The 21,529-nt window shown below is 40.1% G+C and overlaps 1 protein-coding gene and 1 long non-coding RNA gene across 7 annotated transcripts in view; one reads left to right on the forward strand and one right to left on the reverse strand.

Moving 5' to 3' along the window:
* The window catches only part of TANK (TRAF family member associated NFKB activator), a 99,053-nt gene extending 89,271 nt beyond the window's left edge, over positions 1-9,782 (forward strand). For all 5 annotated transcript variants that reach the window (XM_063694931.1, XM_063694929.1, XM_063694928.1 and 2 more), the window contains 2 exons: positions 4,592-5,172; positions 8,951-9,782. In XM_063694931.1, coding sequence (XP_063551001.1) covers positions 4,592-5,172; positions 8,951-9,127 — 758 coding nt within the window. In that variant the 3' untranslated portion in view covers positions 9,128-9,782. The remainder of the gene's footprint in view (positions 1-4,591; positions 5,173-8,950) is intronic.
* The window catches only part of LOC115933772 (uncharacterized), a 46,568-nt gene that overhangs the window by 3,110 nt on the left and 21,929 nt on the right, over positions 1-21,529 (reverse strand). The window lies entirely within an intron of this gene.

Below are 21,529 nucleotides of genomic sequence, written 5' to 3' on the forward strand. Positions count from 1 at the left end.
CTAGTGAAGTTTTGCTGGGGTCCAAAGAGAAACCAAAAAAAATATTATACTCTGACAGTAGTATATCAAAAGGAGAAAGGAAAAAATATTTTTTGAAAAGATGCCTATTCAGGGTTTCCAAGTATGTATGCTACACTGTATAAAAATATAGAAGAACTGTTTTGAATATGATTTGCACAATATATCTGGGAAGAGTATGTGTATTGTCCCTATGTTATTTTGTATTAAAATTTGATTTTTACTTTTAAATAACCAGATATGATTCATTTGAAAATACTGAGTTAGTAGAATTCTACATTTCCTATTTATTATTACTTTGTTTTTTCTACTCATCTACATATGGCAGTAGACTTAAGAAATGATAAAGATAAAATGTATGTTTATCCATAGGTTCAAATAAAGTACTGTTTGGTTCATAAAGGAGTGTCCAATTTCAGTAGAGATTAGGAAGGAAGAATATAGGATTACGGGTAACAAACATCCATGAGAAGGGTAATAAACAACCATGAGGTCTTTTTCTTTTGTCAATATACAATGTGATTATACTGAGAAGTAACTAAATGGATAGCCTGTATTTAAAATTGGGAAATCTAAAAATATTTCCCATTTTACTTTTTCCTTGCAAAGCTAAGTAGTCTTAAAATAGACAAAATAGAAAAGCTATTTGCTCACCTGATCATGTTTCTCAAATATGGTGTCAGGATGACAAGTGCTTTCATGCATCTCATTTGAGTTTTAAGTTGTCTCAGCTTAGATTTCTAGTAGCATTAGGAATGTAAGGTTTAAATTTTTTTAATAGATATTAACTCTCACTGCTTGAGCAGATTAACTCAGATTATTTTAATGTGGCTGAGTTTTATGCCAGCTAGCTTTGCTGAAAGAAAATATCTGTTTTTTTAGAGCTGTTTGATTTCTCCTCGTTTTGTTCACAGTGGGAATAGATCAACTGCTAGAAAAATAATTCAAAGCACATTTCTGTCAATTAGGGGACTTCTCTCTATATATAGAAACCAACATGTTCAATTTAGCCTAATGGTTCAGAGCACAAATCTACAGTTAGGTTGCCTGGGTTCCAGTGGCAGATCTACCACTTACTATTATAGTTGTGTGGCCTTTGAATTAACCTCTCCAACCAGTTTCTTCACATGTAAAGTGGGGATAATAATAGTGCCTGCCTCAGGATTACTTTGAGTATTATATGAATTAATGTACATACAATTATTATAATAGTACACGCCATTTGGAAGTGCTATTAATGTTAATAGTCATTTCCATTAGCAGCAGCAGCAGATTCTCCAGCATTCACCTTGTTCTCCTTGTGAAGATCATTTGATAAGTCTCTCCTCTTCGGGTGTTACAGAATCTGATTACCTCAACAGTTGGTTTTCCTGATTTGTTATTTGCAAGTAGCAAACGTCATCTACAAAGACAGTACTGTTTCCTAGACTTTCCTACCACTTTCAAGTCTACTGCCAGGGAAAATGACTACTCGAGAGTTAATGGACTTTAAGAACCTCAGAGGCTAAAGAAATCCAGATAAACAATTAAGCTTGGTGACAATTACTATAGCACTCCTAGTCATAGAGTATCTGGTAAATGTTGATTATTATAGTAGGCTTTGTAGGGGAGAGATTACAGATTCATTCAGAATTCATTTGTTAGGGGCATACTATGTGCCAGACACTGGGCAAGGGTCTGGAGTTAGAGGGAAACAAAACAGTTTAAGACCTCAAAAAACCTACTTTAGTGGGAAGAAAGAGAGTTATACTTGGAAATACAGTCATGTGCCAAATGACATTTTCAGTCAACAACAGATTGCATATACAATGATGGCCCCATAAGAGTATAATGGTACTTAAAAGTTCATATCAGCCCAGGCACAGTGGCTCATGCCTGTAATCCCAGCACTTTGGGAAGCTGAGCTGGGCAGATCACCTGAGGTTGGGAGTTCGAGACCACCCTGACCAACATGGAGAAACCCCGTCTCTACTAAAAATACAAAATTAGCCGGGCGTGGTGACGCATGCCCGTAATCCCAGCTACTCTGGAGGCTGAGGCAGGAGAATCACTTGAACCTGGGAGGCAGAGGTTGCGGTGAGCCAAGATCATGCCATTGCACTCTATCCAGCCTGGGCAACAAGAGCGAAGCTCCGTCTCAAAAAAAAAAAAGTTCATATCACCCTAGTGACATTGTAGGTAGCTGTTGTTACATTGTAGCACACTTTGTTTTTTTTGTAAATTTAGTGTAACCTAAGTGTATAGTGTTCATAAAGTCTACAGTGATGTACAGTAATATCCTAGGCCTTCACATTCACTCACCAGTAACTCACTGACTCACCCAGAGCAACCTCCGGTCCTGCAAATTCCATTCATGGTAAGTGCTCTATACAGGCATACCCATTTTTTATCTTTTATGCCATATTTTTACTGTACCTTTTCAGTGTTTAAATACACAGATACCATTGTGTTACCTGCAGTATTCAGTACAGTAACATGTTGTATAGGTTTGTAGCCTAAGAACAATAGGCTGTACCATATAATGTAGGTGTGTAGTAGACTATACTGTCTAGCTTTCTGTAAGTACACTCTATGATGTTTGCACAATGACAAAATTGCCTAAGACTGCATTTCTCAAAATATTCCGTCGTTAAGTGACACATAACTATATAACAGAGTGTTTCAGTTCTCAGGGCATCCAAGAGTCATGGGAGAGTCATCCAGAGAAACTTATGTCCAAGCCAAGATATGAAGGACAAATAAGAGTTGGGCAAAGAGTAATGGGAGGGGACACTTCAGGCAGTCTGCACAGCATGTGCAAAGGTGCAAAGACAAGAGAGTGTGGCTATTTTGGAGAACTATACAAAGTTCATTATAGCCAGAGTATGGAGTGAAAGATGAGCATGGAGAGATGACCAGGGGCCAGTCATGAACAGTCTAATAAGCCTTTTCTGAGATCTGAGGGGCTTGTAGAGCCATCAAAAGATTTTATGAGGAAGGTAACATGGTCAGATTAGTATTTTAGAAAAACTACTCTGAGAATGAGGGATGGAGGGGAAGTTGCAATGAAGAGAACAGATTGGATATGAGACAAATTCAGAGGCAAGGAAGCAGTTTAAAGGCTGTTATAATAATCCAATAAGAAAGGATGGTATGAAGAGAGGTATAAAGAGAGGCAGTAGGTATATAACAAAATGAACCAAAGAAGTTGGTTGCATTGTACTACACATACCCAAACAGAAAAAAATATATTGGAATGTGCTGTGGCAAAAGACAGAGAGGTGTCATGAGACTGCCAAGACCAAAGGAATATAAAGGAACTGACGTTTGTTAAGTGCCTACTAACCTGTACAGATACTTTGTATACCTTGTGTTCTGTATACCCTGTCTACCTAGATTTGCATCATTGGTAATGTCTCCATTTGTGAATGTTCAACAGTGCTGATGACAATCCTTAAAATACATACATTACCAACTTCAGTGCCTTCTTTAAGGGACATTGTGGAGCTTAATTTGGCCTTTCCTAGTGTCTCAGAATCATCAACATGGAGAGTACTTTGATGATTGTTTTTTTGTATTGAGCACTCATTGGCCCTATACTAGACTTTAGTGTTTTCTAAGTTCTTATATCAGCTTCTTTGTCTTTCTTATCTCTTCCTATGCTTTTAGCTCTTGTTGATATCTATGTCTGCCTTTAGCAACTCATACTCCCTTTTAATTTGCTGTTTCAAACCAGCTATGAGCTGTGGAAATACCACCAAGTTTGTTAGAATAAATCTAAAATGACAATAGGAACAAAATTCATCTATCTATGAACCTTGTGGCTCTAATTCTGGCTCCTCAGAAGCTCTGTTTTCTTTCTAGCTTTTGACTGTGTCCTACAAAGCTGAATTTGTTGGATAAGTGGTTCTAGATAAATGAGCTACAGAGGCGCTTTTATCTACCAGATATTTACCTGTTTTTTACAGAGGTCTTTTTTAAAAAAAGATATAAGATGATAAAATAATCTATTCATCCACAGTTTTCTTAATATGCATCACAATATTTCATCCTTCCTTTGCCTTCACTGTCTTCTTTTTCCCAACTCCTGCAACCACCAGTCCCTCACATGGATTATTGAGAGCAGACAGTGGCTAAACTGATTAGTGATATACTTAGTTAGACAGTGACATTAATAATAAATGACCTAATTTTAGATATACCTAGTAAGATTTTCCCTTTTAACAACTTATTTGTCTAAGCAAACTCACAGTTATAGCTTCCGTTACTGACAAAATATTTAAATGTATACACTACAAGCAAATGTTTTTCAAGTGTGGAGCAGTGTAACTGTGAACAAGATGCAAAGCTTACGGCAGAAGACCTAGGAAAAGACAAAGTAGTTAAATTGCAACTAATAAGCTATGTTTCAGTTCACCTGCTGGAGACTGCTAATATTCTGTGTAAGAGGGTAGCAAATTTTAAAATCCCAGTTGTCTTCATTTGCTATAAAAACCAATAGAAAAAATAATAATAATCTCTCCAAAGCTGATTGAACAGATTTTTTTAATGATTTGAATGCGGCTGTTTCTCTTTTGTGTTCTTCTCCCTGCAGAAACACAGTGCTCTGTGCCTATACAGTGTACGGATAAAACAGATAAACAAGAAGTGCTGTTTAAACCTCAGGCTAAAGATGATATAAATAGAGGTGCACCATCCATCACATCTGTCACACCAAGAGGACTGTGCAGAGATGAGGAAGACACCTCTTTTGAATCACTTTCTAAATTCAATGTCAAGTTTCCACCTATGGACAATGACTCAACTTTCTTACATAGCACGCCAGAGAGACCCGGCATCCTTAGTCCTGCCACGTCTGAGGCAATGTGCCAAGAGAAATTTAATATGGAGTTCAGAGACAACCCAGGGAACTTTGTTAAAACAGAAGAAACTTTATTTGAAATTCAGGGAATTGACCCCATAGCTTCAGCTATACAAAACCTTAAAACAACTGACAAAACAAAGCCCTCAAATCTTGTAAACACTTGTATCAGGACAACTCTGGATAGAGCTGCGTGTTTGCCACCTGGAGACCATAATGCATTATATGTAAATACCTTCCCACTTCTGGACCCATCTGATGCACCTTTTCCCTCACTCGATTCCCCGGGAAAAGCTATCCGAGGACCACAGCAGGTAACTGTTTTGCATTAACAAATATATTATTATGTGTGAAAACACATTTTGCCATACATGCACAGATATGCATCTCTTTTACGTTATCAAACATCCTTTTTAAACTACTGACTAGCCAAAGTTAAGGCTTTCAAAAAAACAAGTCCTATAATAAATGACATGAAATTAGAAAAGCTGAATATGGTAAAACTTTATTGGAAAGTACCTTAGAATTTATGTCAGATTTAAAAATACATGTTAAGCCTTATCCATATCTGTCGTGGTGTCACTTTCTTAGTTCCTTATTCAAAGCTTGTTTACTCAGGATTAATAAGATTATTAAATTTCATAGTGTGAAACAAATGCTGTTTTATTTAATAGTTTGTGTATATCATGTTCATCTTTATAAGAATTCATGATCTTTCATAAGTAAATAATTGCATCTTACATTTCTGTTTATCAAAATAAGTGAACTGTCTTTCAATGAATACTTCTACTACATCCTCAGTTATATAGTACACAGATCTGTAGGGTTTAGTTTGGTTTTGGTTGCTAATCTGGAAATGAACATGTAGCCTAGTATATTTTTTAAATAGTCTCTGCATGTGTATGATATCAAATATTTTATTTAATGTTTCTAAAGCTCACAGACTAATATCCCCCAAACCACTCCTGCCCTCCCTTTTAGATTCAAATTCTATCACAGAATGATTCTTTTAGTTAAAAAAAAGTTTAATGTCTGAAAGCAAATGAAAACTATATAATTTTTACAAAAAACAGAAGCTTATGAAAATACAGATTGATGTAAATGTCTATGTAACTTGCAAACATTTGTCTGATTTCTCTTTGCCTTGAGATATTTAATTTTTTAAAAAAGTTATTAATACCCTTTTGCTTTAAGTACACATATAGGTTATAGACTTAAATCAGCATGCAAAGAAGGCAGTTGTCAAGCTGTGGTATATTTTAGTAGTGGGAAGAACTAGGCATGGCTGACAATAAGTTTTAATTATAACCTCACTTATGTTCTTGTTCATTGTACTTTATTTCACGTCATAGTCTCAGTTATAGTTGCTACTAAATGAAACAAATTAAACAATTTCATTTATTGCAAGTAGAATTCCTGTGGAGCTGTGAAGTGCATCAGTTCTAATGCTTGTTACTTTTTTCTCTATTATATGTCTTGCTTGTTCTTTTACTAGTCTGTGCATTCATGTTTCAGTAGATGGCACCCTGCATTGTACATTTGCTTTCTATACTACAGCAAGGGAAACAGCTGGTATGTGATTACAACTTGATGGAAAAGTATTCAGCTTAAAAAATTCAGGAGAATTAGTGTTGAGTTGTCACAAGACATGGGGCATAACGTTAGATAATTGATATTTTGGCAGAAAAAGCAAAGAAATTAGTTTGTTTTGAAGACCATGTTACAGTTTAGGATGGAAAGAATGTTTCTTAAAATGAGTTTTTTAAAAAAAACCTTTTAAGCTATTTTATTAGTATTAATAAAGCTAGTATAAGTACAAAGCTAGTATAAGTACAAAATTCCTGAGTTGGGCCAGGTACGGTGGTTCATGCCTATAATCCCAGCACTTTGGGAGGCTGAGGCAGGAGGATTGATTGAGCCTAGGAATTTGAGACCAGCCTGGGCAACATAGTGAGACCTTGTCTCTACAAATACGTATAAATATGTAGATATATGTAGCTGGGTGTGGTGGCTTGTGCCTGTGGCCCCCAGCTACTTGGGAAGCTGAGGTGGGAGGATTGCTTGAGCTAGGTAGTTCGAGGTTGCAGTGAGCTGTGATGGTGCCACCACACTCCAGCCTGGGTGACAGAGCAAGACCCTGTCTCAAAATAATAATAATAATTTTTTTTTAAAAAAAATCCTGAGTTGTTTGTAGATAGTAGCAAAGACAAGTGAAATTTTTGGCTACATATTTCAAAATTTTACTTTATATCAATCATTACTACTAAACATCTATTTTATATATTCAGCTATCATAACCAAGACTAAAATATATCAGATTATTATTGTTCTATGTGATTTTCTTTTTCACTTCACTGAGTCAGTGAGTGGGATCCCAACTAAATTCTATGAAGAGATCAAATCTGAACTAAAAGTTCTTAATAGAGAAAAATGAATACGGACTTAATAGGTAAATTGGGAGTAGAAGATTGGCTTACCAAATTTAGAAGCTAAATTGCTTCTGATTTAATTTCTTACTATTTTATATAAATAAGAATTATCTTTAATAATCTTTTATTTTTGGCCATATCAATTTCCCATTACAGTGATTTGTACTTTTTTGTTTAAACTGAAAACATTAAAATTAGAATCAAGTTAACTCTAACTAGATTTTTGTTTGTATGCTCACAATTTTTACTACTTTTATCAAAGAAGTTTTTCCAGAGAGTTATTTTACCCTAAATTTTATAACATTTATTTTAAATATTACTATTTTTGTAATAAAATTGACATTTCTTATGAAAGGAATTGAGTCAGCATTATTATAAGTCCTCCATACTGATATTTGAATGTGTCTGGGTGCCTAGACAGACGTTGTATATTTACACCAATTGTACACAGCTGTCCAGTAAACTGTTTATAAGAAGACAGTGATGTCGTGAAACCCAAATGCTTCCATTAGTAATATACTGTTTATGTAAATGATTGCTTAACCAGAATGAAAGAAGTTAGGGGAAATAACAGTAACACTTGTCAGGTGCTAGACTAGGATGTGTGACTTTAAAAACATATTAGTAATAGGAGGATAAGGGGTCTCTTTAAATTTGACGTTATGAGATGATTCGTCTTAAAATATCAGAATTTAGCTGTGTAAGAGGAATTTACCTGTGTCCACATAAGAAAGAAATTTTAAAAAATAATTTGGTTTACACAATTCAGGAAAATATTTTCCAGTTAACAGACATCTATTGTGTAGCTATTATTAAGCTAAATGCTATTTCTTGTCCTTCTAGAAATTTAAAAAAAAGAATAAATGCAGTTATGAAAGGGTATTTATGTGCTGGTTATAGTGGAGGTGGTTCTGTTAGATTATGACTTTCCATAATTCTTTAACCAGGCAACTATTGACGAGTTTCACTTTATTCAGCCACAAGAATGAGTAAGGCCAAACTACCTATTATATAACAGAAGCAAAGTAAGAAGTCAAAACACTGCATGTGTTAGATTTTGTTGAATGATTAAATATTTGTGTTTTTAAAAACAAAAGATAACATCAGTGAAATTTGTTCAGTAGTTTAAAAGGAAAATTTTCTTTTTAAAAATCAAAATAATGCTGATTCATGTATGATGTATTCACTGTATTTGCTTATAAACAGTAGTGAAATTGATTTTGATTAAGATGCAACGCACACACACATCATGTCTTGTGTACTATGTAATTAATAAAGCCCCTATAATTTAAGGTTTTTATTGTAAAAAACAAAAGATAGAATTTAATTTAAAAGACTAGAGTATTAACTGTTGTTCCAAAACTACTGCTATTGTGATCATTGACTATTAAAAATTGCATGCTAAAGCTGCAATCTTTTTAAATATATAAAGATAAAATGCATGACTGTGTCCCAAGTGACTTTTAATCAAAGTTTAGTTGTGCCCTTTATGCAACCAAGAATTGAGTCATGTCATGCTAACTTTACGGAAAAGTAATTTGCTTTTATATTAGTGAATTAAATATATATGCCCATACATAACTCATTCAGAAATTCAAATTTGAAGTCCAGTGCTATTTGAATTTAAACATAAGTAACAGATATTTTTGTTTGTTTCCTGCAGCCCATTTGGAAGCCCTTTCCTAATCAAGACAGTGACTCGGTGGTACTAAGTGGCACAGACTCAGAACTGCATATACCTCGAGTATGTGAATTCTGTCAAGCAGTTTTCCCACCATCCATTACATCCAGGGGGGATTTCCTTCGGCATCTTAATTCACACTTCAATGGAGAGACTTAAGACACATTTGAAAACAGACATATCAAGTTCTATGTGATGATTTTGGGTTTTTAATACTATAAATACTTGATTGTAAACTAAATTCAAGATCATTTATAGGAAAATCTAGTTTCACAGCTATTTGAATTTTTTTCTGGATTTACTATATAACTCTTATTTTTTAAAAGATCATTCTGTTCTTTCAAGGAGAAATAAGCCTAAAAGAAGAAAAACAAAAAAAAATTCTGTATAAAACTGTAATCCTTTGTATTCATGTTTACAGTGCTATTACTATAATTCAAAATTATGTATGTGACTTAGAGTTATATAATCATAATTTATGTTTATTTCAAATATCTAAGTTTATTGCTTGGATTTCTAGTGAGAGCTGTTGAATTTGGTGATGTCAAATGTTTCTAGGGTTTTTTTAGTTTGTTTTTATTGAAAAATTTAATTATTTATGCTATAGGTGATATTCTCTTTGAATAAACCTATAATAGAAAATAGCAGACAACATAAACATCTTTGTAAATATCAAACCTAATACATTTCTTGTCCAGTGATAAAACAACTGGTAGAATTATTTAAACACTTTAGATTTTTAAATAATATACATGGCTTTAATTTTTACTGTGTGTATAGCTACATGATGAAATTAATTAAATATTAAGAGGTACTTATGTTGTGATCATTTGTATGTCCTTTGTTCCTGAGTTAAAAAAAAAAAAGGGAAGGAAGGAATCACATTTTTAGGGAAGTTTATAAAATTCATGTTTTCATTTCAGTAACCTAATAGAATGGTGATGACCAGATTTGGTGGCATTTATTACAATTAGTGAATCACTTTGAATTTTAGAATTATTTTTCAAACTAAACTTTCTAAAGAAACATTTGTTTTTAACGGGAGAAAATCTAAAACCCTGCAAGGACTATCTATATTTGTTAACTTAGATTAGAAATGTTCATATTCTTGTTGAGAAATTTGTTATTCATTGTTAGCAGCCTGATTGATGGCCACTGAAGACATTTGAGAGAGTGGATACCAAATTCAGAAGGCTGCAAAATTTGTTTAAAATGAGACTTCCCTTTCATTTTTATTCCCTATGATTCTCGCCTTTTAGGTTTCTGTTTTCCCCTGATTCTTAAAAGTGTTTAAGGCATGGCTTCCATTTTATGAAGTAAGCATTGATTTGCAACTCTCAGAAATTTAAGCCTTCTTGAAGCAAGTGCTTTAAACTAGAGGGTGTGGGATGGGGGAATTTGAGCAGGCCTCTGTGCCACAGTGAAGAACCTTAACTTGTGGAAGAATGAGAGTCGTGCCTCGACTTCTCCCAGTGCCAAGCACATGATATTGACATGTTCCTCACCAGGGTGACAGTAATTATTAGGTATTCACTGCGAAGGGTTCTGAAGTATGTACATCTTTCTTTCATTGCCACTAGGGCTGAATGGAAATGCCTAGACAATTATCCAAGTTTCTTCCCTTCCCCCCACTTCCCGCCCACCCAGCCTCCCCTCTCCGCGCGCGCGCACACACACACACACACACACACACAATTAAAAATAAAAACTTCCCAGAGTGTACCAGCCAGAATATACCACTGTACCTATCTCGTGAAAGGGGATTCTTTTTTTCACCTGTCCTTTTCTAGATGGGAAGACTCTCTCAACACAGTTGACATCTACTAGCTTGCTGACAACCAGAGGAAACTCTATGTCCCAGAAGGTGACTCAAATTAAAGTGTACCATTGACCTTCCTCCCCAGCCCATCCTTTCCCCGCCCCCACCACTTTTAGCAGGACTAGCAAACTCGGTTTTCTTCTGGGTTCCAGCGGCACCCTAAGCTCCACGTGGTGAGGGACATAGACCCTTTGGGGCCACAGGAAAGGCAGCCTGGAGAGCAGCCCCCTGCCCTGCTCTACAGAGGGAGCGCGGGTCACCGCTCTAAAGGTGGAGTGGGCACCCGCCAGGTCTCTCCCTCTGTCTCATGACTGAGTCGTGCAGGGTCTGGCTTTTGGCATCTGCTAAGCGTGGCCGGGTAAGAACAGCTCCCAGGTAAAAAAGCTGCACACGCGAAACGCCGAGTCTGAAAAAACCACCCCCGCCGAGGCGAGGCAGTTGTGAGCGGGATGCCTGAGAAGTGGGAGGTGAATGTCCTCGGGAGGGCCCCCCCCGGTGCAGCTTTCCCCGGAGGCTGAGGCTGCTGCCAGCGGGGACATCTGCTTTCTTACACTCCAGCCTGGCTCACCCCGCCCCCTCAGCCCCGGGTTGCGTGGTTATTTTACCAACACGGGGGGAGGGAGAGCTCGAGGAGGTAGAAAAGGGGTGGATAGAAGCCTAGAAGATTTTCTTCCCACTCCCCCCACGTCCCCTCCTTTCGTCACATCTTTTAACCTTCAAGGTAAAGACTTAAGGAAACAATAAGCGTGTCCGCCGGCTCGCAGGCCCGCCGGGGTTCTCGGGCGCGGGGCCTTGCCCCTCTCCATCCCCCCCCGAGTCCTTCCCCGAGTCGGGGTGCGCTTCGGCGGTTCGGCTGGGCGCAGGGGCCGGCCGGGTGCGCCCAGCCTGTGGCGCCTCCTCTCCCGGGCTGCTGCCTCGACAGCTGCTTGTAGCTACAGTAATTAGACTGTCAGTGCTTGTTAGAGGAGAGAGGGGAAAACACGCTTCTGACAGCAGATTCCAAGACTCCCCAGTTTGTTAATTTCTAAGAGATCTTTAAAGCATTAATTGAGGTCTCCCCAACTCTCCCCTCCCGTCCCTCTCTGCAACTCCTCCCTTCCCAAAAATATCTTTAGGAGAAGCGAGTTCTCTCGGCGTGGAAGCAGTGTTTCCCGCAAAACTGCCAGCCCGCCCCCCGCTCACGCACAGACACCCAATTTCCCATATACAGATAAATGCACACATGTATACGCGAAAGGTTAACTCGGCGGAGGACTCGCCCAAATAAGCACCGGGATTGCATTTAAAATAATAAAAATAAATAAATAAATAAACTAGGAAGGAAAGCGGGGGGAGGGAAGCAGAAGTCGGGAAGAAAAGAGAAAAGCAGCAGGCTGATTACGAGGTGTCAAAACTGCCAGGAGCAAGAAGGTGATAGCAATCAGGGGTGAGAAGAGTGCGGCATTCGTGCGGGGCAACTAATTATCCGTCTCATTTGAGAAGAGCAGCATTTGAGGCAGCAGCGTTCGCCTGCTGAACGGTGACAGATTGGCGCGGAGGAGAGGGGAGGTGTTAAAACAATGGAGCCGGGCGCGCGAGCGCTGCTGCATGCTAATCAGCCCTCCCTCCGCCTGCCTGCCGCGCTCCCTCCTTCCTCCCGGCCTCCCTCCTCCGCGCTCCCTCCTCCCGCCCGCGGCGCTCCCTCCTTTCCAGCGGGCCCCGCGCCGCCGCCGCCACCCGCTTCCTGCTCCCTCGCTTTCCCGCGCGTCCTTCCCGCCGCTGGCGAGTGGAACCCAGCCACCGCCACCGAGTCCCTAGCGGGCCAGAAGCCCCCGCGCGGCACCCCGCGCCGGCCCGGTGGAGTGCCGCCCCGCGCGGGCTCGCCCTGCGCCGCGCGCCCACTCCCCGGGGCGGTGGGGCGAGGACCCGCGCTCCGGGATCCACGTACTGGGGAAGCGACCGAAGAGCCTGCGTTCTCACGCCCACTCGCTTTCTGGTGAATCGACCGCGTCGGCCAGCGAGCGCGAGTGGGAGTCCAGGCGAATTCAGAAAGGGCTAGGGACAGCCAGGGGTGAAAAGAGTGACAGGGTCACAAAGGCCAAGAAGGGCTCCAGGACTGAGCGCAGATCTCCTGCCCTGCCCGAGTGAGGCCGCCACCCCGAGGCCTCCAGCCGCCCCCAACCCGCCCTGCAGTGACCGCGCCCCGCTGGCCTGCGGCGAGTCGGCGAGGTCAGCACCCCCCGCCACGCCTCGCGCGCTGCGGCTCTTAGACCCCTGGAGCCCCTTTTTCGCCAGAGCTACCGGTCCACGGTTTAAATGATCGCAGCGAAGATACATAAAGGGCCTTAGCATTAGCTGTGCTTCCAAGGCCTGACCTCCTGACCCCAAGACTAGATTAAGGGGCCGTCTGGGCCTCGAGAGTTCCCTCGAAAGACCGTCGCGGGGAGAGAAGGGCCTGGAAAGAAGCGGGCCGCGCTCCCCCCTGCCGCGGAGACTGCGGGGCAGATGGGGGCAGGAGCTGATCTGGAGGCCCAGCTCCCCGCCTGGCCGCTCTGTTCTATACTCTGGCCCGAGAGAAGCTGGTCAAAAACAGCAGCGCCCTGGCCGCCCCTCCGACAAAGAGCCCATCGGAACCCGAGTCTGCTGAAAAAAGCCTTTCATACCTGTTGATGCAGGCGGGGACCTGAGATTTCATACAACCTCCTGTTACTTTTTGACCGTAAAAGCTGATTGTTGCACTTAAAAGGCACTTTTATTCCTACCATTAAAATATTTTTACTGTTACGAGTTTACATAAACTACCCTTATAAACATCATAAAATTTCCTTCCCCGTCTAAGCCATAGATGGACCTCCAGAGTAACTAAAAACCTGTGCAGTGTAATTGTTTCTTCTGCTGACCCCTACCTTTGCATAACTTTATACACACCATTGTTCCTTTTTAAAAAATCAATTTAAAATAAGGTTTGCTAAAGCTCAGTCATATATACACAAAGGTTTCATTTATATTATTCTGCTTTGTAATATTTCCTGATAAAAGTACACAAAAATGAAATTAAAATGAGTAAATTTTGGTATTTTTATACCATCCTCATTGATCCTAGTCATGTGAAAAACTACACAAGTGCACAGAGTGAATCATTTTTCCTTTTAGAATATGCCCAGGCATACCAATAGAATAGCTGAATGCAAACTTCAGATCTACTAAAATCATACAGAACGTTTTAAAGTTTTTAAGTTGAAAAATCTTAGAAGAGTTACATAAAGGATTTTGTGTAAGTAAATGTTAATGCTTTCTGCTTTCCACTCTTTGGAAAACCACTAAGCAGGCCTCTGCCCTTGGCATATACAGACTTCTTGGTGCTACAGTATTAGCTGGCATTTGGAAAATTCCCTTGTGTCTGAATCTGTTAAAATAGCAACCTATCTAACAGCAAAACAAATTTTAACTTTATATTTACTCATGTAAACGTGGAGATTCAGATGTTCCATCAGCATCAAAATTAAGCAATTTATTAACTATTCACCAGCCTTTGCTTCATTAACCAATTCTGTAGAAGCAATGTCTCTCTAAAGCTGTGAATCTATAGAGCTCAAATAAATTTAGTTCAATTCCATGTTGTTATGTATCTCACCAAATTATTTATCTTCCAATAACTTGGTTTATACAGGCTTAGTGTAATTTCCTCTCAGTATACAGACCTCACAAATTTGCATGACTGTTTTAACGGTGTATTTACAGATAAGTTTTTATTTGCACATAAGGACAAAAAGGTGAAGTGAAATTTGGTCCCAATGGAAACCTGTTAGGTTCCCTGAACATATGGCTCATTGGGCTGTTACTTCCTTTTTGAGATCATTTTCCAAGATTTTTTAATATATACATCAATTTGACACCAGTTATAAAGAAAATATATTGGCTTTGAAGATTCCTCCACCTGGGGCATATCTCTTAATAACACTCCATGTAGTCAGGTGTACCTCTGAATGTACAGGTTTCCAGTCTCTGAAAACAGGGCATAATTTGAAATCAGTCAGAGCTGCCAGTTGATTTACACTGTCTTTGAAATTAAGTAGTTCTTTGGATTCTTAGAATGCCACATTGATTTGATTAATACAGTTTAGGGGTGACTAAAACTCTTTTTTGGAAGGCTGTGCATTTGGAATCCACAGTATTACAATGATTTCTCTCAGCAGATACAAGTGATGTAAGTCTCATTTGTTGAAAGTGTGTGGTGCCAGCTTAAGACTTAAGGGGAAAATCACAGCACTTTGAAAAAGATGTAAATGTTCAATTGGTAAAAAAGGGGAAAAAACCGTGCTAAAACATGTGCCTATTTCCATTATGCTTAATTTACTATTCAAAACAAGTTTTTCCTAATAAGCTCTATTGTTTCTTTCTGTTTTGTAAAATTTAATATGTGTGAGACAAAAACCAGATTCAGAATGTGAATGAAGTCTGTTTAGCGAAAGATTGTGGGAGCTTACAGTTCAAGAAGGCCTCAAATTAAAAGAAACATCACCTTCTATCACCGAAAAGATACAAAGAAGCAAGTTTCTTGGGTCATTTCTAGGACCAGTTCCTAGATTGCCAACTTCCTCCATCCTCAGAGCTCCTCATGGATGAATTCACACACTTTAAAGTGCACCAAGCACTAGAATATTCAGAATGATTATGCCACGTTTATTTACTGCATAGCTGTAGCTTTCATCTTATTGTAGTCCTCTTTTCTCTGAAGCATCAGTCCCCTAATAGGACTGAAGTAAGTTCTCAAACATGTTATCCCCTTGTCCTGACTATAGAGGGTTATGTCTATCTCAAAATCACTCACACATTTTCAGAGAATCTGTACCTGATTATGCAACCTTTATGACGTTTAACCCATCTCCCATGGTTGAATGTCCCCTTGGAATCTTAGAAGGCCTGGATATCCTGGCACTTGCCCATGTGTCCTTTGTTGTTTAGGGCTATACCATGAATACATTCAAAAACTATCTTGTTAATATCCTTTGGAAGGAGTGTAAAAATAATGACTTCTCACTTTAAAATAATTCAAGGAATAGTTGTTTTTAAAAGAAAATATTAAAGACTGCCTAATTCAACTTTCTTTTTGTGTGGACAAAACAAACAATAAAGAAACAAACAAAAAAACCCCACTGTATCTAAAGAGAATAAGTGAGTCCCTCACACCTACTCAAATAGTTGGAACTCAACTCAAGCTCTCCTGTCTTTTTCAAACTATTGTTTTTTCCATAACCAGCCCTTACCTCAAATAAAATATAGTTTTTCACTGACTTTGTACTCTGTTTCAGAGGAAGCCTAAGTCCTATCCAAAGTCTTTTTACACAAAAGAATAAACCACAGAGAGAGTAGGGGGCCTGACATTACCTGACACTGGAGTGGGGTTTATTATTTAAAGGTTGTCGGCCAGGTGAGGTGGCTCACGCCTGTAATCCCAGCACTTTAGGAGGCCGAGGCAGGCAGATCACCTGAGGTCAGGAGTTCGAAACCAGCCTGGCCAACATGGTGAAACCCCATCTCCACTAAAAATACAAAAATTAGCTGGGCGTGGTGGTGCATGCCTGTAGTCTCAACTACTCTGGAGGCCGAGGCAGGAGTATCGCTTGAACCTGGGAGGCAGAGGTTGCAGTGAGCCGAGATCGCACCACTGCACTCCAGCCTGGGGGACAGAGCCAGACTCCATCTTAATCAATCAATCTATCAATCAATCAATGTTGTCAGTTTATCACCACTCTAACAAGGGCCCCAGTCCATTTCTGCTTGGAAAAGAGGCACCTTAACCCACTGGGTGTTGAGCATCTCTCTGGCCTGCTCCAATGAGGGAAGAGCAAGTCATGGAACATATTTTTGTAGACACAAACAAACATGAGAGAAGATAAAAAATGATTTGTACCTCTAGAGTATGGAGTTAAACCATACCATAACTGCCAAACCACAGTGCTAAGTTTTTTAACAGTCTGAATTCTAGGTTAGAGTTTGTCTGGGGGAAACAAAATAGCTAACCAGCATGAACTGGAAGTGAGCTTATGTATTTTCTAAAACTATTGATCTGGAACTAAAACATTATCTAAACCAACCAAATACTTCATTTGGTTCCAGACCTGGCCTTCACTGTCTGGAGATGGCTGCGCAGCTCAGAAGGAAGTCTCGGCCTTATATTATCTTCCCCTGAGAGTATTGGTGAATCAACTCTGAAAACAGCACTCATTAGACAAATAGTTTCTCCATTTGCAGCTGTTAAATAGCTCTACCCGCCAGTGATAAAGGGGCATCCTGTGTGGGTGTATTCAGACCTCTTCAAGCAACTGGCTTAAAAGGAAGGCTAGCTCACTGGGGATCCAAAGTATCAGTAAGGGTGATAAAGCTTGCTTGAAAAAGGTCTCTCTAACTGGGGCTGGGGAAGCAACGCAAGCAGCAGGCTTTCTCCAGAAAGCAGCTTTCTAACTCCTCACCCTCTCACACACACTTCAATATACAAAGACCCACTGTTTTGTTGCGTTTTTCCTGAGGTTTTACCTTTGGCACTGCAAAAGCCTTTTCTCTCAGCATCTGCAAGACCCTATTGGATGAGATCTATTTCTAGGTTAAAGCCTTTGATACATTTCAAAGCAGACTTTGCCTTTAAAGTTCTCAACTCAACTCTTTTATTTTTTTTTCAAAATATACTAAATACCAATGGGTAACGTGGCTCTATAGTCAAGGTTTAGAAAAAATATATGCACTAATGCCGACATGGGAACCACTGTAACTGACATTCCACTTGCAGACATGCTAGGGTACGCTCTACCGGCTAGGGAGGGAGGGTTTCTGTGGGCCAGACCCAGTCAGCCAACCTTAGGAAAGGAACCCGGCTCCATTTCCTAGTGAAGTGGCAACGATGACTGTCATTTCCTCCTCAAATATAATGTAAGGACATTTCCAAGTCGCTTCAGTCATTTCTTCCTCCTCCACCCTACCATGTGCTTACAAAAGTATGCTGTAGGAGAAACTCAATTTCTTTTTCCAGGCAAGGTTCCATTAAACATGTCCCCAATAACCTGATTACATCAGACAATGAGCCTTCCTTCTTATATGATTTCTTCAGCAGAATATTTTTTAGTTAGACTTGCCTGATTTAGCCAATAAAAATACAGGATGCCCAGTTGAATTTTTTGAATTTCAGGTAGATAACAATTTTTTACTCTAAGAATGCCCCATGCAATATTTGGCAACCCTATTTTTAACATCACATAGACTATATAAATATGAAGCTGAATCTTAGCAGATTCTCTCCTAGTTTGGGGCTGGGGAAGTGGTTAGGTGTGGAGCTAATATTTACTCTTTTTCCGCCCGTAATTTTCTTTCTTCCGTTCTCCTTCCGTAGGGAACGTCTTGGGGCTTCTCGAACATCTCTCAGCATTTACTGTACGCCCCCCTCCCCTCGCTTTTGCTGATAAAATGGTTGGTGTTGTGTTTAAAGTGTTTATAAAGTCTCCTCCGTGATAACGCGAGCGTTTAAGAGAGAGAATTCTTGGCACACCTCTTCCTCCCCTCCAGAGTGCCCCGGCGTCTTTCTAGCCTCCGCCTCCAGGCGGGTGAGGAGGTGACACCTGAGAATTCCTCCCTCTCACCCCTGACCCTGCCGGAAAGCGAAACTGAGATGCGGGCATTGGGCCCTGGGAAGCGTGGGGAAGGGGAAAGGAGAAAGCCAGGTGGGTTTTTAGGTCCCTTCCAGTGCCACACTGCGGGGCGTTGAGGGGCCGCGCGAGGCAGGCCCTTCCATGAGGCCTGGACTGGAGGCCTTCTCTAGGCCCCGGCGCTGGCCTGGGCCGCCTGCCGCCACGCAGGGGCCGCGCGCCTGGGCCCCAGGGCCCCTTTGCCGGCGGGAGGCCGGGGGGGGGACCGACTGCTCTTGGCGCCCGGGGTCGGGGGAGGCCGGGAAACCTCGGCTCCCGGGCGACAGGCACCCAGGCCCTTCTCAGCCCCCCGGCCGCGGCCGCGCCGGGCCTCGCTTCAGCCGGGCGATTCTTCCCCTCATTTGTTGCATTGTTTGCATTAATATGAATATCTTGTTCTGTTTGTTTTGTCTCCTGAGAGCCAATAAAGCTGTGAGTTTTTTCTTTACACCAAATGCAGCTCTACGGGCGATCAATCAATGGGTAGTCTTCGGATAATCTGTGAGAGTGAGAAATCTAATAAAGCTAGCGACTAAAAAAGGAAAACAAAATCTATTTTTCTCTTAGGTTAACTATGTCAGGATTAATGTGTTCCACTTCTGCTGCCTGAGGTGGGTTTAACTCTTGTTCTTTCCCCCCGCCACCCACCCCAACAAATTGATTTAAATGTCAAGGTGGGAGGGGAAGAGGGCTGAGGAAAGAAAGAGAAAAGAAAAGGGATGTTTAGGAGCTTCTTAAATTTTCTGATGGTTGGCCGATTCTTTCAAGAAGAGGAAAGACAATACTTTCTAACGTCCCAGAAAATCAGAGAAATGGAGGATTCTAACAAAATGTAGTTTGGCAAAGAGGCCCTTCCTCAGTTTTCCCAACAGACAGGAAATGTAAATTGATAATGACGTAAATAAGTGATGATAATAAATCAAGTTATTATTAGTGCCCCCTGCCCCATCACTTGTTTGCTTTTGCTAGATGCTAAACTTAACTCCTCAAATGCATTTTTTGGAAGGCCCCTCAACCATCCTGAGCAATGCAGGAAATAAGAGAAAGATCATCTGCCTGGGCTGCTGCAGTTCTCCTCACAGCACAATGCAACCAAAATCATTTATAAACAGATCAAAATAACAATCTGAATTATCTAACAGTAGCAGCTGAACTGAAGAGCCCAAGATTATGTGATGAATTGTTAAATTGCAGTAGCATTGTTTTGGATTGCTAATTAAAAAAAAAATAAGCAAACCCCATGACTCTAGATATGACAACTGAAAATACCCACAAATTATTTAATAAATGAAGTGTCTAACAACTTTAACACTTCCTGGTCGCCCTGTTAATAAATGTAATTTGAGGTAGATTTTTAAAATCTTCAATCTAAACAGTGAATTCATTACGCGCCATTCAGATCTCTAGATGCCTATGGACTTCTTGGAATTAGGTGTTAAATAGACAAAAGTGAACCAAACTGCCTTTAAAAGCACAGCATGACCATGTAATTCTTTTTCCAGTTTGTGGTAAAAAATGATGAAACTTCTTTCCAAGTAGCTATCACCCAGATTTAGTGTGAAAAGTAGTGTAATTGTAATTCACGCCATCAGGGTCTATCGCTGATAGACGATCAGCTGTTCTGTAGAGGGGAGAGGCTTTCTTTTCAAATAGGAAAGCTGCCAAGTGCTCTGCGATACCTCCAGCAAGCTTATCGGATTGAGTTCAGAGCCAAAACAGCAGCTGCACACATATGCAAATTGGCAATTAATAGTATAACATTCTGTAAAAAAAAAAATGTTTAAAAAAATTTTTAAAGAAAGTAGAAAGAAGCTACCTGAACATTAACCTTAACTGTAACTGGGACTTCTAAGATGAATGACTAAGGATTAATTACCCTCTGGAGAGGACTTGCTGTTTAATACCTTCTCTTACAGATCAAGTCTTTGTTGTCTTGCTGAGTTTTGTCTGTTTCATGGAACACAACAATACACTCTACAGGAAGAACTTTAACTAAAAAGCCCTTATATTTCTATTCCAGAAAATTGAGAAATTAAGTCCTTTCCATGGATCATTCCTTCTGTAAACAGAGATCACAAAGCAAGAGCTTCAGCATCCTCGTGAAAAAGACATTTTGTTCTGGGTGTCATTATCTCCTTCCACTACAGCTTGCAATTGGAACAAGCTTCACATCCTGGGGGTGCTGCCTACCTCTGTCTTGATTTCTGTCTGTCTATTCCTCCCATTGACAGGAATGTCGTTTGTATCCTCCACGCAGCAGTTTGCAGAAATCCAGCAAGGTTTATGGTTTATGTTGCCCAGCATGTATAAACACAACGCTCTCAAATGCTTTTTAAAAATCTATGAATTTGTTAGATGTCTTCACATCCTGGTCCTCCTACCCCAATTCTCAAACACAAAGTACTCTGTTGCCCTATTATAGTCCTGCGATAGTTCTGGCTAGGATTAGGTTGACGGTCTAAGCCCCAAGAAAGGCCTGGCATTTTCATAGCAGGCTTTCCCCAATGCTTTGAGTCTTCCTCTCTCACTCCCTTTTTCTTTTTCCCTCGGAGGAGGGGGTGTTGGTGTTGGGAGGTGATTAGTAAATGTTTCAGGTAATCTGTGAATTCTTAATAGTCATATTTCCGTGGTGGAAGATCTCCCTATTTCTCTGATGTGACAGGTTACAGAAACCTTGGTGTTGGGGGTTTTACAGATATTTACAAGTTCTAGGAGTTTGAACTTTGGGTCAAGATGTTGATTCCTTTTAATGTGTGAGGGTGAAGGAAGTTTTATTTTGCTTTATTCTTTTGGATGTTATGAGATGAGATTGTATCCAGTCTTGGCTGTAACCTATACCATAAATGCAGAGCTGCAACCATTATTTCTGTCTCTTTCTCCTTTTATCACCTACACTTCTAGAGATATTACTTTCAGTTTTATTGCAAATCATCTGTCTTTAGTTTAAACCATTATTTTTCATATACCCCAGGCACATTTCCCTTATAATGAGACAAATTTTAGATTATTAATGTTCCACCTAAAAGGATACTGTACACTTTTCATTGCCAATATGGGCTTTGAAGCTTAAATATCAACATTTTTATA

Source organism: Gorilla gorilla, chromosome 11 (genome assembly GCF_029281585.2).
Source record: "Gorilla gorilla gorilla isolate KB3781 chromosome 11, NHGRI_mGorGor1-v2.1_pri, whole genome shotgun sequence".
Lineage (NCBI taxonomy): Eukaryota > Metazoa > Chordata > Mammalia > Primates > Hominidae > Gorilla > Gorilla gorilla.